The sequence below is a fragment of the Pelodiscus sinensis genome, chromosome 26, assembly GCF_052426305.1.
Source record: "Pelodiscus sinensis isolate ZL-2025 chromosome 26, ASM5242630v1, whole genome shotgun sequence".
NCBI classification, from domain to species: domain Eukaryota; kingdom Metazoa; phylum Chordata; order Testudines; family Trionychidae; genus Pelodiscus; species Pelodiscus sinensis.
In genome coordinates this window covers 21767039-21791052 of record NC_143077.1, presented here as the reverse complement: position 1 = coordinate 21791052, position 24014 = coordinate 21767039, and the positions used below count along the sequence as shown (strand labels likewise).

Sequence of the window (24014 nt, the reverse complement as noted above, 5' to 3'; positions counted from 1 at the left end):
ACTTTAAAAGACAAACAGGCTCACGACTAAGCTGGGACCAATTCTTCCCTCTCTTAGCCTTGGGAAGAGCAGATGAATATGGCTTATTTACAACAGTCAGTGGACTATTTCAAAAAGAGAAGGATGGTTAAAAGTGGAAACAGAAAACACTTACTGGTAATATCGTGCGGTTCCAAGTAGAAGCAGTGATGGGATCGTGGATGTAGCTCCTTCGAGCAGATAATTCAGATGCACTTAAGCTACTTTGGGTCCTTCTGAATTCTAGTTCAGGGGCATTCCAAGAATTAATAGTGGCTCTGGACCGTCTTGACTTCTGCTCAAGTAAACTTATTCTTGCATTGGCCCCTTCCATTTCAGAGAGGTCTGTAGAGGACTTGCTTGTGTTTGCACGAGTGGAAGCTGTATTTTTTTCCACTTTGACCTGAGAGTCCTCCAAAGATTGTAACCCCCGCCTTGTCCTCCAAGAACTTCTCAGAGTGATGTGTTTTGTCTCTGGGGAATCTGCTTCTAAAGGCCCGTGGCTTTTCCAGCTGATTGTCTCTAAGGATGGCTCACAATTGTTCTTCTCAGTGGGTTCAGAAGGTTTTATTGTAATACTGCTTCTTGAGATTAACGTTTCTGTCCTGTTTCTCAGAGCTGAGTCCCCAGTTTTATCGGTCTCAGATAATTTCAGAGCAATATCACTCTTATTAATTGAGATCTCAAAGGGTGAGCTGATGCTATTTGTTACAGATGACAATTCATTTGGAGTGACTCGAATATTGCTGGTAGAAGTATGTTTTTCCTTTGCTGCTTCATTTGTATTGGCCCTTGTGCTGGCTGGCTCAGAGGGGAAGATTGTTATGCTGCTTGTCATTTTACTAGTCACAGTTTTAAACACAGATTTCTGTTTCTGAGTGTATTCTTCAGACCCAGCCCCTCCCATTACTTCTTTCATGTCCTTTTCAATTATTACAGGTTTAATGATGGCTTTTGATCTCAGAGCTTCTCTAGGACTGAACGACCTTTTGGGTTTCAATCCAACATTGTTTACATCTGATGAGGTCTTTATGGACTTGGGGGGGTCATCTTCATTTCCAGTATTTTTATCATTTTCTAAGAGAGCTGCTCTGAGAACGCCTCTGGAGCTGGGTTTCTTTCTCATCTCCAGCTCTGGCTCGGCAGCAGCATTGCTACATTTACCCATCTCCTCATCTGTGCTAAATTTGTCATGGCTAACTGGTTTGATGGCTTTGGATCTCAAAGAGTCAGATTTTATGCCAACATTTGTCTGACCTGTAACTGATGGTGCAGATTGATCCATTTCTTCCTTATCTTGATTTGTGAGAATTTGTAAGATGTCTTCTTGACTTCTTGACCTGTTTGAATACTTCAATAAAGTTGGAGGCTTTGTATTTTCGTGAAAACTATCTATACATTCTCTTTCTTGAGAGTTTATTGTTCTTTTAGATTTCTCTTCTGGGGACTGTCTGGGAGATAAAACAGAGACTGTTGCTGTTTCTACTTTACAGCTAGTGGATTCAGCTGCTAACATTGCAGATGGCATATGGTATCTACATGACAAAGCTGTTTCATTGGATAGTGCATGATTACTTTTCATAAAGGGTATCTCTACACATAGATCAGACACCTCTGCTTGGCTTGTTTTCATCTTTTCAGTCAAAGATGAAGTCACTTGCCCTTTGCTTGATTTTTCATCAAGTGCATCAGAGTTACCTTGACTAAGTGTTTGAGATGGCTTTTCAACCTTGGCCTTCAGTCCACTTTCATTTCCAGGTCTGGAAGATGCTTTCCAAGATTTATGTTCATGTGCAGCTGGTGGGTATCGACTAAGCACAGATGGCTGCTCTCTCAATTTCTTCACTTCATTTTGTGGTGCACCACTGTCTTTCTGTATAGATAAATATGTAGCAACTGCTGATTTGTCTTCCATTCTTTTTATATCAGTAACCACAGTATCTAGTAAAGCAGATGTACTAGATGCCTTTGCTGTTCTTCTAGTAATTAATATTGGACTTGGAACTTGCTTGTTGCTTGTGGCATAATGGTCATTATTAGAAGAGAACTCTCTGTTCCGTATTCGTTCCCGTTTATGCTGCGGTGAAAGCTCCCGGGTCTTGTGTTTTGAAATTGGTGGCTCTGCTGTGATACCCCTGTATTTATGTCTATCATGTCTAACTCTGCTGGGAAAGTTCATTTCTTCACTTTCCACCTCACCATTCTCCATATCCTTTTGTTTTTTTATTTGAATTTTAATTTCTTCCAACTGACCAACTAGAAGCTTGTTTTTATTTTGTTCACTCAAATAACTATCTTGTAAGTCATTATTTTTGGCTTTCATTTTTTTAAGTTCTTCTTCTAAAGATTCAAAATGTTTAATTTGAGTTTTAAGTTTTTCAATTTCTTGGTTAAGATCTTTCACTTTATTGTCTTCTTGATTTTTATTCTTTTGATTTTCTGATTTATTTCTGGTTTCATTTTCTACATGTTTTAGGTAATCCAACCTTCCCTTTCTTCCATCTTCTTTAGAAGGCAATGCAGAGGTCAAGTCATCTTCAATTCTCAGGTCATTTCTATCCACAAGATTATTTGAGGATCTTTCTAGCAGGTTTGATGCATTTCTAGTTTGATCTGCTCTGTTTAGTTTGTTGTTTAGTTCTAGTTTTTGTGTTAGCTCCTGGATTAATTTTTCATTCTGCTTTTCTCTTTCATTAAAGTGTTTTCTTTCACTAGCAAAGCTCAATGTTAAAGATTTCAGTTTTTCTAACTCACTTAGTAAACTATGTTCAGTTTTATCCAATCTGTCTTCAGATGCCTCAAGTTCTTTTACTTTCAACCTAAGTATTTCCAATTCTGTAGAAATTTTTTTGGTCAAATTTTTTTCTTCATTAAGGCTCAGACACAGCTGAGTACAATCATTCTTGCTTCTGCCAAAAGCTTCCTCCAGTTTTTCCAGTTCTGCCATTCGCTTCTGAAGCCGCTCAATTTCCGATTTAAGTTCTCGGGTAAGACTTTCCTCCTCCTCCAGTTTTTCCTTCATCAACTGACAGAGCTCTTCGGCTTTTTTTATTTCTTCATCCTTGCCTTCAATTTTCAGCACTCTCTTTCTCAGGGCTTCTACATCAGCCAGCATGCTAGAATTGCTGCCTTCTGCCTGGATAACTTTGTCCTGGAGGTCAAGAAGCTCATCCTCCGCTTTCTGGAGGTTTTTTGTTGCTTCTTCCAATTCATCAAGACGACGGCTAAGACTCTGTAATTTGAATCGAAGGTGGCGATTTGAAGTCTCCTTATAACCTGGAAATTCTGCCATTGTTATTGTTTTGTTCTTGTTAAGTTCAATTTTTTTCACTTTGGATCAAAGGAGTAGTTTTAAACATGTCAGTTCCTCGACTCCTACAGCTTCTTTGATAGAGACAATGTTAGCCTGAAAGAAGAAAACAGAGTGAGTAAAGGAGGATAGGAAACAATTTTTGTATAATCTCTTCTTTCATTAAACATGTTTCTGAAAGCTATAATTCAGAGCATAAGGAGTGACAGTGAAAAAGATCAGTGATCCATTCAGTCTAGTAATACGCATACTGTCTCAAATGTAGCCCACCACTTTGCCCAGGAGCTCTGTTGGTCCCACTGCCTCCAAGTGTTTCAAAATGGATTCCTAGAGGACCTACTCCATGATTTTTTCCAGGGACTGAGGTGACGCTGACCAGTCTGTAGTTACTCAGTTCCCGCTTCTTCCCTTTTTTAAAGATGGGCACTATATTTGCCTTTCCATTCATCTGGGAACTCTTCCAATCTCGAGTTTTCAAAGATAATAGCTAATGGCTCTGCAGTCACATCAGCCAACTCCCTCAGCAGCAACAGATCTGGCCCCATGGACCTGTGTGTGTCCAGTTTTTCTAGATAATCCTTAACCTGTTATTTCACTACTGGGGACTGCCCACCTCCTCCCTTGCTGCACTGGGCAGTGCAGCAGTCTGGGAGCTGACCGTGTCTGTGAAAAGCAAAGAAAAAAAAAAAAGCAGTACTGAACACTTCAGCTTTTCCTCATCACCTGTCGCTAAATTGCCTTCTCTATTCTGTAAGGGTCCCACACGTTCTCTGACCACCTTCTTGTTGCTAACATAGGCTGGAGATTTTGCAAGTTAAAGTCAGCAGAGATTCAGGGGTGGGGAACCCACAGCCTGCAGACCAGATTCAGCCCATGGCTTCATAGAATCATAGAACACTAGAACTGGAAGGGACCTCGAGAGGGCATCGAGTCCAGTCCCCTGCCCTCACAGCAGCTCCCTACCTGACAGGTGTCTATCTAACCTGCTCTTAAATATCTCCAGAGATGGGGATTCCAACACCTCCCTGGGCAATTTATTCCAGTGTCTGACCACCCTGACAGTTAGGAAGTTTCTCCTAAAGTCCAGTTAAATCTCCCTTGCTGCAGTTTAAGCTCCTTGCTTCTTGTCCTATCTGCTGAGGTCAATGAGAACAATTTTTCTCCCTCTTCCTTGTGACACCCTTTTAGATACCTGGAAATCGCTCTCATGTCCCCTCTCAGTCTTCTCCTTTCCAAACTAAACAAGCCCAGTTCTTTCAGTCTTCCTTCATAGGTCATGTTCTCTAGAACTTTAATCATTCTTGCTGCTCTTCTCTGGACCTTTTCCAATTTCTCCACATCCTTCTTGAAATGCGGTGCCCAGAACTGGACACAGTACTCCAACTGAGGCCTAATCAGCGCAGAGTAGAGCGGAAGAATGACTTCTCATGTCTTGTTCATAACACTCCTGTTAATGCAGCCCAGAATCACATTTGCAATGGGCTCCTCACTGTGGAGGGGAAAGAAAGGACCAAGCCTCATGGGCCGGGTTTAGCCCGCTGGCTATGCCTAGTGGGAGGCGGGTTAACAGCTCAGTGAACTCCCTCCGGCTGGGGAAATGGTAGTACAGAGAAGCACCTGCCTGGAGGCTTTTCCCCCACCGCTCCGACTGATCATAATCTCAGCCCACAGGAGCAGCAGGGTGTGGTGCCGGGAGGCATAGAATCACTTGTGTCCCCATGAAACTGTGCAGGTGAGTGCGTTCCATTGCCCAGATCTCTCTCACACACACAGACACCACCCCTGTTCCTGCACCCCTTCCACTCAGACCCTCACCCAGACCCCATCTCCTACCCAGTCCTCCTACACCCTACCCTCTGCTCAGACCCTCCCCCCAACATCCAGCCCAGTCCTGTGATGATTGTTTTTTATTGCATCTCACTTGTGTGGCCCCCAACTGATTTTCCTGTGGGTCAGTTGTCCCCAACCCAAAAAAGGTTCCCCACCCATGAAGTCTGGCCCTGGGAAATGGATCACATTTGCCTCTGCGGCCACATCTCCACTTGCAGGAAGATCATGCTGCGCTAATCTTCCGGCCTTCAATTTAGCATGTCGAGCAAATTGAATGCCGAGGGCGCCCCCAATTGGCACTGGTTCTCCTTGAGTAAGAGAAGATGACAGGACCTCTCACAGTGGAGATGGCACCAGGTTCGACTTAAGAAATGTCAACTCCACCTACATTATTTCCATAACTGGAGTTGTGAACCTAAAGCTGACCTTATGAGTGTAGTGTACACCTGGCCTGCAACACATCCTTTGGCTACACTTAAAGAGTTTGCAATAGCAAGACAGAGTAGAATCTGAATGCACCTCAAGCCATAGGTGGGGAGGGAGAGGATTGCTGAACTTCTGCTGGAACCTGAGGAGTGGTGTTTGTGTGAGCTGAATTCTTTCCTGAACCCACTGAGTATATGTGGGGGATCCCCTGCCTTGTGACACTCTGCAGCCGTTTTTTGGGAAGAGCTGCCCAGGTCAGAATTCCATGGATTTCTACAATCAGGGAACAGAAAAATAGAACATCCCCAGAAACATGCTAATGCAGCTGTGTAACTGATCTGTCTGCAGAGCTACCGCCCAGCACGAGCACCTGCTGCCATCTGCTGGGAACAGGAAACAAAGGCAAAGCGAGAGTCAGAATCCAGGATTCTGCAGCTGTGGGGAGAAAACCTCAACTCCTCTTCCTTGGGCACGTAGAGGAGAATAGGGAGAGTTGGGATTTAGAGCCTGTCATATCACATCGCTCAATTCTGGAGCTTTGGTTGCTTGACAGGGCTCACTGAAGATGACTGAGATCAGACTCAAGAAACAGAGGCAGCTGGGGATTTTTGGGAGTGCAATGCCAGTGAATTCTGGAGTCAATGAGACTCCAGAAGTCTCAGAGAGGAGCCATGTTAGTCTGTATCCGCAAAAACAGCGAGCAGTCCTGTGGTTCTCTAGAGACTGGCAGATTTATTAGGGCACAAGCTTCCATCCAGTGCATCTGAGGACATGGATTTCACGCGCAAAAGCTTATGCCCTAACAAATCTGAGGCTCTGCGGCGCCACAGGACTCCTCGCTGCTCCTCCAGATGGAATTTGGAGAGATGTCAGGTCACAGCTCCAAGCCCAGGAGAGGGGTTCTTCAAACGCTTGTTTCTATCTCTGGCGTCTCCTGTATCAGCAAGCCGCACCATCCCCAGCTGACGTCTGCAGTCCCATGGATCCCAAAGTTCCTTTTTTCATTTTAAAAGCAGCGTAATGCCCAGCCAAGCAGCGTACTTGGGAATGTGTAAGGGCTTCCTCTCCGGGGAGCCGACCAGTGACGGGAATACTTAGGCCAGCCCCATCCACCTCTGACTCATCTCCAGGTGAGGCAGGGGCTGCTGGTCAATGGCTGGAACGCCTCCTCTTGCTGTGTGTTAGTTCCAGGCTCCTGAGGAATACGGCCCAGGAAGAGTACCTGTGGCCTACAAGCCTTACTGAGCCTGGCTGACCAGCGGCAGAAAGGGCTTGGACTATACATCCCAGTCAGTGTTCCCTGCAGAGGAAGCATTTAATGAGTTTCCTATTTCACAGAGCCAAGAAGGGAAGAGCAGGATGTGGGGAGGAGACTGCTGGGCCTGACACGAAGCACTTGATAGGAGGTGACTCACTTCCTGTTGGGCAGGGGGTGTCGAATGCAAACACGGCAACCTGCCAAGCAGGCCCTTGCTGAAGGGGTTGGGGGGGGGGGGGGAAGGAAGGGATTGCTTGGGCAGGGCACTTGTGCTGCCACTTCACGCACCAAGACACTGAAAGTGGCAGCAGCAAATAAATCATCATTACGGCCAATCCTCAAAGGACAGTTCCTCCTTGCGGGAAAAGGTAACAAAACCTGAGGTCAATTGTGTGACATGCAGAGGTCACGCTGGGCCAGACACCTTGGACTCCGTGCCAGCCCCTGTGTGTCCCCCAACACAGTTCACAGGCTGCTGCCTTCCTACCCAGACCCCTTTACCCTGCCTATCGTCTGGGCCCACCGCAGCAGCAGAGCAGGCAGAGTTTAGCACCAGGTGAGTCTCTTTAGAACTGGACCTGATGGGCTATGGGAGCAGCCAAGAGGTTCCTTGCCACCCACGAAGGCATCCAGGAGTTGAGGCAAAGAAGTGGCTGGCAGCGATGATTAATGGTTAACTCCACATCAAAGACTGTTCAGGACCTGAATTGCAGGAGCCTCGGCCAGCTCCAGTCCCTGGGGGGAGGGGGTACAGCAGCAGCTCTCAGACCATCTGCAGGATGCCGCTTGTAGGCAGTGACAGTTGCAGTTGGCATATTTCAACAGCACCTCTAACAGCTCAGCAGGGCCGGCCCACAACATTTTGGCACCTGAGGCCCCCAGACCCCCTCGCTTGGGCTAAAACTTTGAAAGGTCTCAATTCTGCCTTCTTCCTGTTCTACTCCTCTCATGTCACTCCCCCATCTCTGTGCATCTAGGGCAGAGAGAATACACATGCACCAGCAGCAGACACAATTTTCTACACTCTGGGTCCTAGTGGCGCCCTCCCCCCACAGTTTGGCACCTGAGGCAGCCGCCTTAGTTTGCCTCATGGTAAGGCTAGCCCTGAAGCTCAGACATGCAGACTGAAGCGTCCAGTGTCTCCGTGGGACAGGGCTTCTGGAGTGAGTGCCCTTTGGGGAAATATGGGGGGAGGTCACTCCAGGAGCTTAAACACATTTTGTTTCCGATTAGCTTTCTACTGGTTCTGGTGCCGCTGCCACAGCTCTGCAGGCAGTTCTGCATCCGTCAGGGGCAGCTTCCCCGGCTTTACCTTTTGCAAAGCAGATGGGAAGGACTAGGTGCCTTTAAACCCAAACAAGATGGGGGTGAGGCACTATCACCTATGACTCATCCAGAACGACTTCTGGTATGGCGAAGTCACAGCGACAAGAATGATTAAAGGTTTAGAGAACATGACCTATGAAGCCAGGCTTCATGAACTGGGCTTGTTTAGTTTGGAAAAAAGAAGATTAAGGGGGGACATGATAGCGGTTTTCAAATATCTAAAAGGGTGTCACAAGGAGGAAGGAGAAAATTTGTTCCTCTTGGTTTCTGAGGACAGGACAAGGAGTAATGGGCTTAAAGTGCAGCAGGGGAGGTTTAGATTGGACATTAGGAAAAAATTCCTAACTGTCAGGGTGGTCAAATATTGGAATAAATTGCCAAGGGAGGTGGTGGAATCTCCCTCTCTGGAGATATTTAAGAACAGGTTAGATAGACATCTGTCAGGGATGGTGTAGACGGAGCTTGATCCTGCCTTGAGGGCGGGGGGCTGGACTCGATGACCTCTCGAGGTCCCTTCCAGTCCTATGATTCTATGATTCTATGGCTACTTCCTCACCCTTTGTAAGGCTGCAGCACAAAAGAACCAGAGCGGCTACTCATCAGGGTGTGGACAAAACAGACTTTTTTAAATAAATAAATGGATTTTTAGCTGGAGAAACCCTGTTGGGTCATCTAGGGTATGTCTAGAGGGATAGCTCAGTGGTTTGAGCATTAGCCTGCTAAACCCAGGGTTGTGAGTTCAATCCTTGTGGAGGCCACTTAGGGATTTGGGGCAAAAATTGTACTTGGTCCTGCTGTGAAGGCAGGGGACTGGACTCGATGACCTTTCAAGGTCCCTTCCAGTTCTAGGAGATAGGCAATCTCCATTTATTAATAGACTACATGGCTCCAATGGAGCCATGTAGATGAGTTTACTAGACATAGGAAAATGAAGTGGCGATTTAAATAATCACGGCTTCATTTACATCAAAATGGCTGCCCCGCTGTGCTGATCAGCTGTTTGGTGGTACAGCAGGGCAGTCTGGATGTGCTGCTGTCGACAAGGGAAGCCTTTGTCGACCGCTCTGGTAAACAGCATTTCACAAGGCATACCCGAGCGGCCGACAAAGGCTTCGCTTATCGACCATGGCATGTCCAGACTGCCCCGCTGTGCCGCCAAAACAGCTGATCGGCACAGTGTGGTGGTCATTTTGATGTAAATGAAGTGGCAATTATTTAAATCGCCGCTTCATTTTCCTATGTCTAGTAAACTCATCTACATGGTTCCATCAACAGTTTTCTGGGTCCAGTCCATTTTTGTTCCTATAGGAAAGAAAAGCATCATAGGACTAAATCAGTAAAATTTCCCTGATATTCACCCTACATTTCTTTTAATAGGTTTTAATGCCAGAAGGGACCATCTAAATCCAAATATCAGACAATCTCCTGATCTAAATTCCTGCATAACTCAGGCCAGAGAACTTCATTCTATGCTTCTTACATCACAGTCAAACAACTTGTGGTTATGCTAAAGCAGCATTTTCCAGCGTGCAGAAGGACAAGCCATTTCCACAGCCATTGCAGAATGACGTGATAACTGTTCTCCAGCATCTCAGCTTCCATTTCAGAGGGGTGGCTGTGTTAGTTTGTTTCAGCAAAAACAAGGAGTCTGGGGGTGCAAATGTATTCGTCTTTAAAGTTCCACTGGACTCATTTCAGCTCTCATTGAATATTCTACAACCACGTTTACAAAGGTGTCTAGCCACCAAAAAGATGCAAGTGAGCACTAATGGGATTTACAAAAGGTCTAAGTGACTTATGCACATAACTCATTGATTTCAGCAGTTATGCATCTGGTTGTGAAGAAAACTTTCAAAACATTTGCCTGTGTAGCCAATACCAAGATCTCTGCCTGAAGGCTTCTCTACCTACAAACTGGAACCTAAATGACTGAATCTATTGTAATGGATTTTGAGTGTCTTCTTTTGACTTATGTTGATTTTTAAACTTTGCTGCCTAAGAATAGAATAATTTTTAATTTGGATATCTCTAGCGTCAACTTCTGAGCACTGTATCTTATTTAAAGTTTGTCTGCTCATTTAAAAATGTTTCCATCATAAAATAATGATAAAGCACCTCCAACTTTAACATCCTCCTTAGTTACTGTTGAATAGCATTGCCTAAGGATAACAGGGAAGGCCCTCCTGGATCATTCACTGGTTACAAGACAGAAACAAAGGATACAAATAAATGATCAGTTTTCACAATGGAAAGAGGTAAATAGTAAGATCCTCCAAGGATCTGTACTGTTTAACTTATTCATAAATGACCTGGTAAAGAGGGTAAACTGGGAAGTAATAAAGTTTTCAGAGAATACTAAATTACTCCAGATAGTTAAATCCAGAACTGACTGGACTAACTGCAAAGGGATCTCACAAGAGTGGGTGTCCAGGCCACCTAATATGAGAGAGAGAGATAAGAAAATATTGTAATGCCACTGCATAAGCCCATGGCATGCATGTTTCATTCTCTCAAAACAAGACAGAATTCAAAGAGGTACCGAGAAAGGCAACACAAATTGTTGGGGGAATAGAATAGCTTCCATATGAGGAGTGATTTAAAATACTGTCTTGAAAAAGAGATGAGTGCGGGGAGAAAGGATAGAGGTTTATAAAACCATGAATGTGTAGAGAAAGCTATTCAGAAAAGTGTCATCCATCCCTGCACAAGAATCCAAGATCACCCAATGAAATTAATAGGAGGCATGTTTAAAACGTTCTGTGAAGGCCAAAAGAGGAACTGGGTTCAAAAAAGAATTAGATAACTTTGTGGAGGATAGGCCCCCACCAATGGATATTGGGCAAGATGGTCAGACACAAAACCCCACGGTCAGGATATCCCTTTACCTCCATCTGCCAGAAGCTGGAACTGAAGGACAGGGGATACATCACTCAAACTACCCTATTCTGTTCACTCCCTCTTAAACATCTGGCCCTGGCCACTGTTGGAAGACAGGATACTAGGCTAAGTGGACAACTGGTCTGACCCAATATGGTCATTCTTATTACTCAACTTAAAATCAGCAGGTCCAGCTAACTTGCACCCAAGAGTTTTAAAAGAGTTGGCAGCAGAACTTTCTGGACACGAATGTTAATATTTAATAGAACTTTGTATACTTAGGACTGGAAGAAAGCTCCCACTGAGCCAATATTTAAAATGGGATAACTAGAGTAATTACATGCTGTTAGCCTGATATTAATATCAAACAAATAATGAAACCGGTGATACAGAATTCAAATATTAAGAATTAAAGGCTGGAAATAACACCAATCAACATTTTTTTAAGTAGTACTTGTGAAAGTAACTTGGTATAATGGTTTGATAACTATTGATGTGTTTTACTTGGACTTCTGGACTTACTTGGAACTTAATCGGATTAAAAATTAGCATAATTAAAAACTGGCTCAAAATGTGACTGTTCATGAAGAATCATCATCTAGTGGTGGTATTTCTAATGTAATCCCAAGAACTAAAGTCTAACTATTTAATATAGATGATCTACACAAAAAATATATAAACACTGATAACTTTTTAAAACAACTAACAAAATCTTCAAAAGTGCAGGACTTGGTGGTGATGGGGAACTTTAACTATTGAGACATATGTTGCGAAACTAACACAGCAGGGCACAGACTATACAATAAGCTCTTGGACTGCATTGAAGATAACTTTTTATTTCAGAAATTTGAAAAAGCTACTAGGTAGGGGGAAATTGTTCTAGATTTGATTTTAACAAATAACGAAGAACTGGTTGAGAATCTGAAAATGGAAGGCAGCTTGGGAGAAAGTGATCATGAAATCATAAGAGCTCATGATTCTAAAGGATGGTAGAAAGGAGAACAGCTCAAGAGCTGGTAGGTAAAGCCCCATGGGAAACAAGACTAAGGGAGAAAACAACTGAAGAGAGCTGATAGTTTTTCAAAGGGATAGTATTAAGGGCCAAAAAGCAAACTATTCCACTGTGTCCGAAAGACAGAAAGTATGGCAAAAGTCTGCTTTGTCTTAACCAGGAGATCTTGCATGATCTCAAAATCAAAAAAGAGTCATAAAAAGTGGAAACTAGGAAAAATTACAAAGTATGAATACAGGTATGCGGGAGCAAGATTAGAAGGGCAAAGGCACAAAACAAACTCTAAGTAGCTACAGACATGAAGGGAAACAAGATGACTTTCTATAAAAAGCAAGAGGAAGACCAAGGACAGGGTAGGCCCAATACTCAGTGAGGAGGGAGAAACAGTAACAGAAACTTGGAAATGGCAGTTTCTAATTTTTTCACTCTTCACCAAGAAGTCTGATGATGAAGGAATGCCTAACATGGTGAATGCTAGAGGGAAGGAGGTAGGTTTAGAAGATAAAATAAAAAAAGAACAAGTTAAAAATCACTTAGAAAAGTTAAATGTCTACAAGTCACCAGGGCCTCATGAAATGCATCCTAGAATATTCAAGGAGCTGAAAGAGGAGGTATCTGAGCCTTTAGCTATCACCTCTGAAAAATCATGAAAGACAGGAGAGATTCCAGAAGACTGGAAAGGGGCAAATATAGTGCCAATCTATAAAAAGGGAAATAAGAACAACCCAGGAAACTACAGACCATTCATTTTAATTTCTATGCCAGGAAAGATAATGGAGCAAGTAATTAAGGAATTCATTCACAAACACCTAAATAGGTAGTAGCCAGCATGGATTTGTAAAGAACAAATCATGTCAAACCAAGCTGATAGCTTTCTTTGATAGGATAATGAGTTTTGTGGATAAGGGAGAAGCGGTGGACATGGTATACCTAGACTTTAATAAGGCATTTGATATGGTCTAACAATCTTATCAATAAACTAGGCAACTACAAATTAGATGGGGCTACTAAAAGGTGGGTGCATAACTGGCTGGATAACTCTAATAAGAGAGTAGTTATTAATGGTTCACAATCCTGGTGGAAGGTATAACAAGTGGGGTTCTGCAGGGGTCTGTTTTGGGACTGGTTCAGTCTAGTATCTTCATTAACGATTTAGATATTTGCACACTTATTAAGTTTGCAGACGATACCAAGCTCGGAGGGGTTGCAACAGCTTTACAGGATAGGGTCATAATTCAAAATGATCTGGGGTAAATAGGGCAAAGTTTAATAAGGACAAATGCAAAGTGCTCCACTTAGGAAGGAACAATCAGTTTCACACATATGGAATGGGACATTATTATCTAGGAAGGAGTACTGGAGAAAGGGATCTAGGAGTCATAGCAGACCAAAGGTAAATATGAGTTAACAGTGTCACACTGTTGCAAAAAAAGCAAACATGATTCTGGGATGCATTAATAGGAATGTTGTAAGCAAGACACAAGAAGTCATTCTTCCACTCTACTCTGCTCTGATCAGGTCTCAACTGGAGTATTGTGTCCAGTTCTGGGTACCATATTTTAAGAAAATGGACAAAGTCCAGAGAAGAGCAACAAGAATGATTAAAGGTCTAGAGAACATGACCTATGAAAGAAAACTGAAAGAATTGGGCTTGTTTAGTTTGGAAAGGAGAAAACTGAAGGACACGAGAGGTATCTAAAAAAGCGTCAATTGTTCTCGTTGGTTTCTGAAGATAGGACAAGAAGCAATGGGCTTAAACTGCAGCAAAGGAGGTTTAGGTTGGACATTAGGAAAAACTTCCTAACAGTCAGGGTGGTTAAACACTGGAATAAATTGTCTAGGGAAGTTGTGGAATCTTCAACACTGGAGATATTAAAAGCAGGTTGGATAGACATCTATCAGGGATGATTTAGAGGGTGCTTGGTCCTGCTGTGAGGGCAGGGAACTGGACTCGATGACCTCTCACGGTCCCTTCCAGTTCTAGTGTTCTATGAGGAGTGGATTATTCCAGGAGTGCGTGGGTGAGATTCTAGGGCCTCCACTGTGCAGGGTGTCAGACTAGATGACCATAATGGTCCCTTCTGACCTTAAAGTCTATGAGTTTATGGTTCTATAAATTTTGAAGAGTACAAAGAATGATGGAACAGTAAATAAAAAGGACAAGTCAGTTGTACACAATTCTCTGGATTGCTTAGTATGCTGAGTGTAAATAACATGTATTAAGGCAATTATAAGATTATAAGTCTAGGAGTAAAGAAAGTTGTTTCAAAGAATGTGTGCGCATGTGAGGAAGCTGTGATTTACTGTGACTAAGTTAGTTTATTAATGTAACCGAGCACTATTGTAAAAATGTTAAATAATTCACTCATTGTCTTTCATCCTTACTGGCCATTGATTATTCATTGACCTTTAGCCTGCATTTTTACCTCTGACATACTTGCTGCTACTAAGTCTCCCTTTCCCCCATTTGTTAGTAGTTTTTATTGGGGCATTCATGTCCCTTATAGACCAAGACAGTTGTTTTAGTCAAATAATTGTATGAGAGAATCTTGCTTATGGGCATCTAGTAAAACATTTTTATAACAGCCACCAATCACATTTGCCAATTTAATTTTTTTCTCGACAATCAATGTTGCTTATACCTATTTCCAGCTTTATGAAATCGGCTGCAATCATGCACACCTAGGCAACCATTCGTTTGTAGAGTGAGACACACACACACACACTCCATCAGAATGTGACCTAGCCTGGGACTGCCCAGCGCCAAACGTAACAATGTGCAGTAGGACAGAGACCTCTCCCCTTTCAGATACTGTAAGGATATTTTACTAAGAATGCTTGCCTGCTTCTCCCAGGGCCATGGGGGCTGTACCACCTCTTCACTTCTCCCTGGAGCACAGATGGCCAAATAGTTTCTCCCCAGTAAGGGGCACTGGGGTGGAGACATATAGCTTACCCACCAGCTTCTCCCTAGGGCCATGCTTCCAGCCAGTGGTTGCTCATGGGGTGCTTGTCGCCCTCTTTTACCCCCCGCCCCATGTGGTCATTCCTGAGTATAACTGTCCCTGCTATGACATTCCTCCCTTTCTATTTGATATGAACCAATCACATTCCATTCACATCCCATTATCCTGGCACAACCAAACCTTGACCTTGATTTAAGTTAGGATAAGCGGAAGCTGCATATCAAATTTGGTGGTCCTAGCTCTGACTGTGTAGGAAGAGTTATTGAACAAATGGACTCACAGACAGATGGACACTTCTAAAATACAGGCACAAGGGGGAAGTTAACCTATTCAAATCTAGTTGCGGCAGTTCTTGGTTTGACAGTTTTACAGTTCAACCTTCAAACAGCAATCACAGTTTTTAATTTGATTTGTCTGGGACATTTTTATTTGTTTTATTTTTAAGCAAAGGCCAGGTGATATCATCCAAGTTCACCTTTCAGGGAGAAAGGAACCATTGCCCAGATCACAGCTCTCTCAGCAACTTCCCGCTGGGCAAGAGCTCTGTGGCCTGTTGCTGGAGATGTGACTGGGCTGCCTGGAGGAGCACAGCAAATGCTGATTTGTGATAGCAGCATCTTGCGAGTGGAAGTGACAGCCAGATCCTTGGCTACCTCAAAAGGGCTAGTACAGACCAGATTACCCCTCCCCCCCCCGCTGCAGGAGGCCACAAGGCCGAGCTACTTGGACCGTTGCATCCAGTTTCACACACCATTGTGTCATAAGCATATACACACTACACTAGCCAAAGGTCTTGGCTCTGAACAGTTAGGGTAGAGAGTCGGGGGTGGGGGGGGGGGGGGGCGAACCAGACTACAGGAACAGTATTCCCTCTAATTTTTCCCTCCCCGAGTAGAATGAATTTTGTTCTGTGCACCCATGTGGCAGTAACGGGTGACACGGAGGCGATGGGCAACACATCACCTCCATACTGGTACACACAAAATTCATGTGGTAAAGTGGGGCCAAGGAATTCATAGTGTGGGAGGAGGCTCAGTCCTGAGGAAGAGGATTGAATACAAGGCTGTGAGGCCTCTGAGGTGGGGCCAGAGATTAGGGGCTTATGGCTGGAGAAGATTGGGGTGCAGGGCTGAGAGGGCTCTGGCTGGGGATACCTGCTATGGGGTGGGGCTGGGCTCAGGAAAGGTTGGGGTGGTGCTTCAGGGCTACTGCTAGGAGAAAGAACTCCCCCTGCTCCCAGCTCTCATTCCTCAGATCACCACCTGGATGGGGAGGGAACACCCATGGGGCTGAGTGGGAGCCAAGGTAGAAACTGGATTGGGGTGGATGCTGGGCCACTATGGTCAGATAGGAGATGGGACTGGATGGAGCCGTGGCCAGATGGGGGCTGGGGCAGAGTGTCAGGCAGGCCCAAATTGGAGAGGCTGCAGCTGGACAGGGGCCAGAGCACTAGCACTGTGGTCATGGTGCTGTGCGTAGCCTAGATGGGAACTGTAGCCGCATCCCTCTCACAAGAGGATCAGGGCTGGGCTGCTGCAGTAGGAACCAGGTCAGAGCCGCACTGCCTGGGGCAGGGTCTGGACTGGAGCCCACCAGCTCTTCCAGTTGGAAGGTGGGGGTTAATTTGGGGCTGGGCGTGGGGCAGCTCTTCCCCTGTGGCCACAGGTTCCTGACATTCTAGTTGAGTCAAACAGTAGAAGGAGAATGTGGAGAATCCTGGAAATAAAAAATAATCCCCGACATTTAACTGTGATAAATGTAGGTGCTTTGTCGTTGCCCACCCTTGCGGGGTAGCTGACATTTCTAATTCCTAGTTCCCTCAGGGTCTGGCAGCCTGCACATTCCTGTGATTCATTCACTCGCTCACAACTCTTACATCAAGAGGAGAGATTTTTTGAGAAACTGTGCTGTAAGAATTACATTGGGCAGGTCTCAGCCTGAGTTGTACAGTGGGCCACAGCAGATGATCAAACGTCCATCCCGGCCTGGGAATGTAGGAATCTATCATGGTAGCAATGCTCCAGCTTACACAGGGCACATCTGGAGTCAGGAGGACAGATTGGCAGGGACAGGGTTTGCCTGGGCATTGAATGAGGACCATTCAAATGATATATCTAATACCATCAGTTCTCTGAAACTGTGCAGGGGCTGGGAAGGGTGGCCTGGAGCTCGGCCTATGCTGCTTTCTGTTCCTGTGTCTTTACCGGAGTCCAACGGAATGGTTGTGAATCTACCTGCCACAGAGAGGCAGGAACTATTGCATGAAGAGGAGCATTGCCAGCAGATCCAGAGATGTCATCATTCCCCTTTATTCGGCTTTGGTGAGGCCACATCTGGAGTACTGTGTCCAGTTCTGGGCCCCCCACTACAAAAAGGATGTGGACGCAGTGGAGAGGATCCAGTGGAGGGCAACCAAAATGATTAGGGGGCTGGAGCATATGACCTACGAGGAGAGGCTGAGGGAGTTGGGACTGTTTAGTCTGCAGAAGCGAAGAGCGAGGGGGGATTTGAGAGCAGCCTTCAACTTCCTGAAGGGAGGTTCCAAAGAGGATGGAGAGAGGCTGTTCTCAGTAGTGACAGATGGTAGAATAAGGAGCAATGGTCTCAAGTTGTGGTGGGAGAGGTCCAGGTTGGATATTAGGAAAAACTATTTCACTAGGAGGGTGGGGAAGCACTGGAATGGGTTACCTAGGGAAGTAGTGGAGTCTCCATCCCTGGAGGTGTTTAAGTCTCGGCTTGACAAAGCCCTGGCCGGGTTGATTTAGTTGGAATTGGTCCTGCCTAGATCAGAGGGCTGGACTTGACCTTCTGAGGTCTCTTCCAGTTCTATGATTCTAAGAGAAGCCCAGGAGACGGAATGAACTATACTAACCTCTGAAATGCTCAGGGAGATGTGAGAAGCTACAAAAAACAGAAAACCCAATAACAACAGGTTTCAACTCTCCCCATGCTGACTGGAACCACATCACCTCACGATGGGATGCAAAGATGAAAGTCTCTAGCCACCATTAACTGTCTCCTAGAGCAGCTAGATCCAGATCCAGGCGAGAAGCAATTCTTGATTTGGACCTAAGCAGAGGATAAAAATCTGGTCCAAGGCAGGATGCTAAGCTAGACGGACCAATGGTTTGGCCCAGTGTGGCAGTTCTTACGTTCTTACTGTTGCAGTGCCATTGTGACTCAGATAGGGCTGCTACAGGATGAACACAAAAAACAATCCTGACAGCTATTTAGGGAAATGACAAACCTGATGGGATCAGCTAGCCATGAAGACAAAATGAACAGTGCCAGATACACACCCAGGTAAAGGGAGGTGCCTGAGAAACAGGTGGCACTCATTATACTGGAATGTGGCCAATTGCAGCCAGAGCAGCTCAGAACATTTCTCTGAGCTACCAGGACCCTACTCGCTGGTGAGATCCGCCAGCACCAGATCAAAGCCACTGCACGTGTACAGGGACAGGGCAATGCTGAGATCCCCATTTCCCACCAGGTTCCAGGAGAGAAGCACAAGTGCTACTCCTGGCCCTTTCCAAAGCGTGCTGAGCTTCTGGAATGGACTGGTCCGTTCCTCTCCTGAGCCAGGTCCTGAAGAATACGTGCGAGAGTCACAAGGGCAGATGCGTCATTGCCAAGGGACATTTTCAAGACACTGGTGAAATGGAGCGAACTCCGCAGTAGGGATAATAGTATAACTGTTGAAGCTCGGGCTTATCGGTTACCGTTACGCACTGGCTCCCAGCCCTGTTCCTGAGGAGCCAGCTACAGTATAAAGCTTATGCTGCAGAGCCCAAAGCGCAGCTAGCTCCCCAGGAGTGGGGCCCAGCCAGCTCCGCTTGTGGGAAGCCGGCTGCGCTGCAGACTCGGTAATATAACCCGAGATTTTTCAGCAGTCACACGGTTACACAATTAACTGCTTTTTCACATCTCTACTCTGCAACCCAGCAAAGAAAGACCATTACGCCTGGCCATGCAGAGAGACACTCCCACAAACCTGACTTCACAGCTCTGAACTCAGAGCCTGGGAAAGGACTATTAAGTTATTGCCACATTATAAAAGTCTGTCTGCCACTCTCTCTAAGCAGGTGCCCTGTTACTTAACTTGTGTGATGCCTAAAAATATTGTTTACCAATTACGCCTAGGACCCCACCCTTCCTCCGTGGCTTTTGAATGACAGAGGGAATTATAACAACACATGATCCGTTTCTGTTTGGACGACTGCTTCCCCTCCCCGCAAGCTGAAGAGCCTAGAGCAAATTTTCCCAACCTGTTTTAAGCATGTCCAAGCAGTGATGCACCACTTTTTAACCAAATGCAAGTCAAGCACATAGGATGGCCAACTCTTTATCTGTTCCTTGTTTCATTACTGTATCCCTCCTGTTCTGACTTCATACCCCTCCAGTGCATTCCAAACAGTGTGGCTCAATACCTTATGCTTCTCATCACACAAAAATTAGGCCCGAAAGGATTTTGAAGTGTTTTTAGAATCATAGAACCATAGAATTAGAAGAGACCTCAGACGGTCATCAAGTCCAGCCCCCTGCTCTAGGCAGGACCAATTCCAACTAAATCAACCCAGCCAGGGCTTTGTCAAGCCGAGATTTAAACACCTCTAGGGATGGAGACTCCACTACTTCCCTAGGTTACCCATTCTAGTGCTTCACCACCCTCCTAGTGAAATAGTTTTTCCTAATATCCAACCTGGACCTCACCCACCACAACTTGAGACCATTGCTCCTTGTTCTGCCCTCTGTCACCACTGAGAACAGCCTCTCTCCATCCTCTTTGGAACCTCCCATCAGGAAGTTGAAGGCTGCTGTCAAATCCCCACTCGCTCTTCGCTTCTGCAGACTAAACAGACCCAACTCCCTCAGGGTCTCCTCATAAGTCATATGCTCCAGCCCCCTAATCATTTTGGTTGCCCTCCACTGGACCCTCTCCAATGCGTCCACATCCTTTTTGTAGTGGGGGACCCAGAACTGGACACAATACTCCAGATGTGGTCTCACCAAAGCCAAATAACGCGGAATAACAACATCTCTGGATCTGCTGGCAATGCTCCTCTTACTGCAACCTAATATGCCATTAGCCTTCTTGGCTACAAGGGCCCCCTGTTGATTCATATCCAGCTTCTCATCCACTGTAACCCCCAGGTCCTTTTCTGCAGAACTACTACTTAACTGGTTGGTCCCCAGCTTGTAACTATGCTTGGGATTCTTCCGTCCCAAGTGCAGGACTCTACACTTGTCTTTGTTGAACCTCATCAGATTTCTTGTGGCCCAATCCTCCAATTTGTCTAAGTCACTCTGGACCCTATCTCTGCCCTCGAGCGTATCTACCTCTCCCCCTAACTTAGTGTCATCCGCAAACTTGCTGAGGGTGCAATCCATCCCCTCATCCAGGTCATTAATAAAGATATTGAACAAAACCGGTCCTAGAACCGAACCTTGGGGCACTCCACTAGAAACCGACCGCCAACCTGACATCGAGCCGTTGATCACTACCCGCTGGGCCCAGCCTTCTAGCCAGCTTTCTATCTATCTTACCGTCCATTTATCCAATCCACATTCCCTTACTTGCTGGCAAGAATATTGTGGGAGACCGTATCAAAAGCCTTGCTAAAGTCAACGTATATAATATCCACTGACTTTCCCATGTCCACCGAGCCAGTTACCTCATCATAGAAGCTAATCAGATTGGTCAGGCATGACTTTCCCTTTGTGAATCCATGCTGACTATTCCTAATCACTTTCCTCTCATCCAAGTGCCTCAAAATGGATTCCTTAAGGATCCCTTTTATGATTTTTCCAGGAACGGAGGTAAGACTGACCGGCCTATAGTTCCCTGGATTGTCCTTCTTCCCTTTTTTGAAGATGGGCACTGCATTTGCCTTTTTCCAATTATCCAGGATTTCTCCACGACTTTTCAAAGATAATAGCCAAAGGCTCCTCAATGACATTTGCCAACTCCCTTAGTACTCTGGGATGCATTAAGTCCGGACCCATGGATTTGTGTACGTTTAGCTTTTCTAAATAGTTCCTAACCTGTTCTTTACCCACCACGGGCTATCCATCTTCATCCCATCTTGCGTCACTTAGCGCAGAAGTCCAGGAGCCGACCTTGTCCGTGAATACAGAGGCAAAGAAAGCATTGAGTACTTCAGCTTTCCCCACATCCTCTGTCACTAGGTTACCTCCTTCATCCAGTAGGGGCCGCACACCCTCTCTGATCACCTTCTTCTTGTTAACATGCCTGTAGAAACCTTTCTTGTTATCCTTCACATCCTTAGCCAGTCGCAATTCCATTTGCGCTTTCGCCTTCCTGATAACCCTCCGGTATTCTCGAGCTATACCTTTAAACTCCTCCCTGGTCATTTGTCCAAGTTTCCACTTTTTATAAGCTTCCTTTTTGTGCTTAAGTTCACCAAGGATTTCCCCTGTAAGCCAATCCGGTCTCCTACCATGTTTGCCTCTCTTGCTACACGTCGGGATGGTTTCTTTCTGTGCCTTCAATAAGGCTTCTTTAAAATACTGCCAGCTGTCCTGGACTCCTTTCCCCTTCATGTTAACATCCCAGGGGATTCTGCCCATCAGATCTCTGAGGGAGTCAAAATCTGCTTTTCTGAAGTCCAAGGTGTGTATTTTACTACTCTCTTTTCTTCCTTTGGTTAGGATCCTGAAATCTACCATCTCATGATCACTGCTTCCCAGGGTGTCACTCACCTCCACTTCCCCTATTAGTTCCTCCCTGTTTGTGAGCAGAAGGTCAAGCTGTGCACGGCCTCTGGTCAGATCCTTCAGCACTTGTGTCAAGAAGTTATCCCCAACATTCTCCAAAAACTTCCTGAATTGCCTGTGTACTGCCGTAGTGGTGTCCCAACAGATGTCAGGGTGATTAAAGTCCCCCACGAGAACCAGGGCCTGCGATCTGGAAGCTTCGCTCAGTTGTCCGAAGAAACCCTCATCTACCTCATCCACCTGATTCGATGGCCTGTAGCAGACACCAACCACAACATCACTGCTGTTGTTTGCTCCTTTAAACTTAACCCATAGACTCTCAACAGGTTTTTCTCCCTCTTTATACTGGAGTTCAGAGCACTCGTAGTGCTCTCTTACATATAGTGCAACTCCTTCTCCTTTTCTCCCCTGCCTGTTCTTCCTGAACAGTCTATACCCTTCCATGACAGCACTCCAGTCATGCGAGTCATCCCACCAAGTCTCTTATCCCAATTAAATCATATTTCTTGGACTGGGCCAGGGCCTCCAGTTCTTCCTGTTCGTTGCCCAAGCTTCTCGCATTAGTGTACAAACACTTCAAGTAGCCAGTTGATTGCCCTATCTTCTCCATTCAAAACAGGGGTCCTCCTTTCTCGCTCCTTCCTCTCTGCATTTCTTCCCAGTATCCGACTTTCCCACTCCCCTCAGGGTTTTGGTCACCGTCCCCCAACAAACCTAGTTTAAAGCCCTCCTCACTAGGTTCGCAAACCTGCCCGCGAAGATGCTCCTTCCTCTCTTCGTTAGGTGGATCCCATCTCTTCCTAACAATCCTTGTGCCCGGAACAGAGTCCCATGGTCGAAGAAACCAAAGCCCTCTCTGCGACACCACCTGTGCAACCACGCATTGACGTCCTCAATTCGACGATCCCCACCCAGTCCTTTCCCTTCAACAGGGAGGATGGACGAGAACACCACTTGCACTCCTAATTCTTGGATCCTTCTTCCCAGCGCTACGTAATCTGCAGTAACCCGCTCAAGGTCATTCTTGGCCATATCATTAGTTCCCACATGGAGAAGCAGGAAGGGGTAGCGATCTGAAGGTTTGATCAGCTTGGTAAGCCTCTCAGTGACATTAGAAATCCAGCTCTTGTTTTGTTGCAAGGCTTGATGGGCCATTGCTGGTTAATGACTATCCTCAGGAAAAGAAACAAATTGAGATGGGAAGAAAGTTTTTAAAAAGTCAGACTAAAAATTATTTTCCATTTCTTTTATACAGATTTAATGCCAATGTTTGTATGCGCTTTGGAGAAAATACATCTGTTAAAATTCAACATCACCACTTCACATAAAGGCTGAGAGAGTTTGCTGGCCATGTCTCTGAGACTCCCATCGAGTCCTCTCACAAACCCAGAAAAGACTTGATATGATGTGGCTGGACTAGACATGCTATTCTTGATTCTGCCAAGGTAAAAATCAAGGAGACAAAACTTCCACAAACCAGAACTGCCACAAGGTTTTATGGGACTTTACCTGCCATAAAAGGGCCATAAACACAATTTTAATTCTTCTTTTGCAGTGACCTTTAGAACTCATAATTGTTAATCCACTACTGAAAGGCAAATGACATCTTTCAAACACAGAAACAAGCGATAACCGCAAACCCAAAGAAGCAACCGACTTCTGCCCCATGCGCTCCATAGAAAAAGGCCCCCTGCAATGGGCACAACCCCTTCTTTGTACGTCACTATCTCCCCCCCCAGCCCACCATACCCTGCCTGTCCTATGCCAGAAACACCATTCAGTACTAAGAAGGGCTCAGCGCTGGTTCATCTGCACGTGCGTAGCTCTGGGTGTAGACCCAGCCACACAGGGTACCTCAGCATTTCAGCAAACCAGGGCAGGGATCTGCTCCCAGGAGACTAACTGGGGTTTTCTGAGTGGTGCTGAGCATAGCCTGACTCAATCTGTGCTTGCAGGGTCAGTGTATGCAGCTAAACAGAGGCCCAGTGAAATCAATGGAAAGGCTGCCGTTGCTGGAAATGGAAGCTAAATCCACTGCTGACACCAGCTGTGCAGAAGCAGGTGACAGTCTTCATTTCAGTTTGGACTTGGAGCAATTTGGGCCAGGCTTGTGTCTTTCTATGGCTGCTAGCACCACGCAAGCCTGCAGAACTACAGAAATACAGTCACTTCATTTTGCAAGAGCCCTGCTGGGCACGAGACAACTGAGGCTCAGGTGCTGCAAGAGAACAGCATTCCAGAGGCAGGCAGAGC

The 24014-nt window shown here is 45.5% G+C and overlaps 1 protein-coding gene across 4 annotated transcripts in view; it reads right to left on the bottom strand.

Moving 5' to 3' along the window:
- Positions 1-24014, bottom strand: part of LUZP1 (leucine zipper protein 1) — an 80717-nt gene that overhangs the window by 41046 nt on the left and 15657 nt on the right. For all 4 annotated transcript variants that reach the window (XM_075908906.2, XM_075908907.2, XM_075908904.2 and 1 more), the window contains exon 2: positions 155-3424. In XM_075908906.2, coding sequence (XP_075765021.2) covers positions 155-3310 — 3156 coding nt within the window. In that variant the 5' untranslated portion in view covers positions 3311-3424. The remainder of the gene's footprint in view (positions 1-154; positions 3425-24014) is intronic.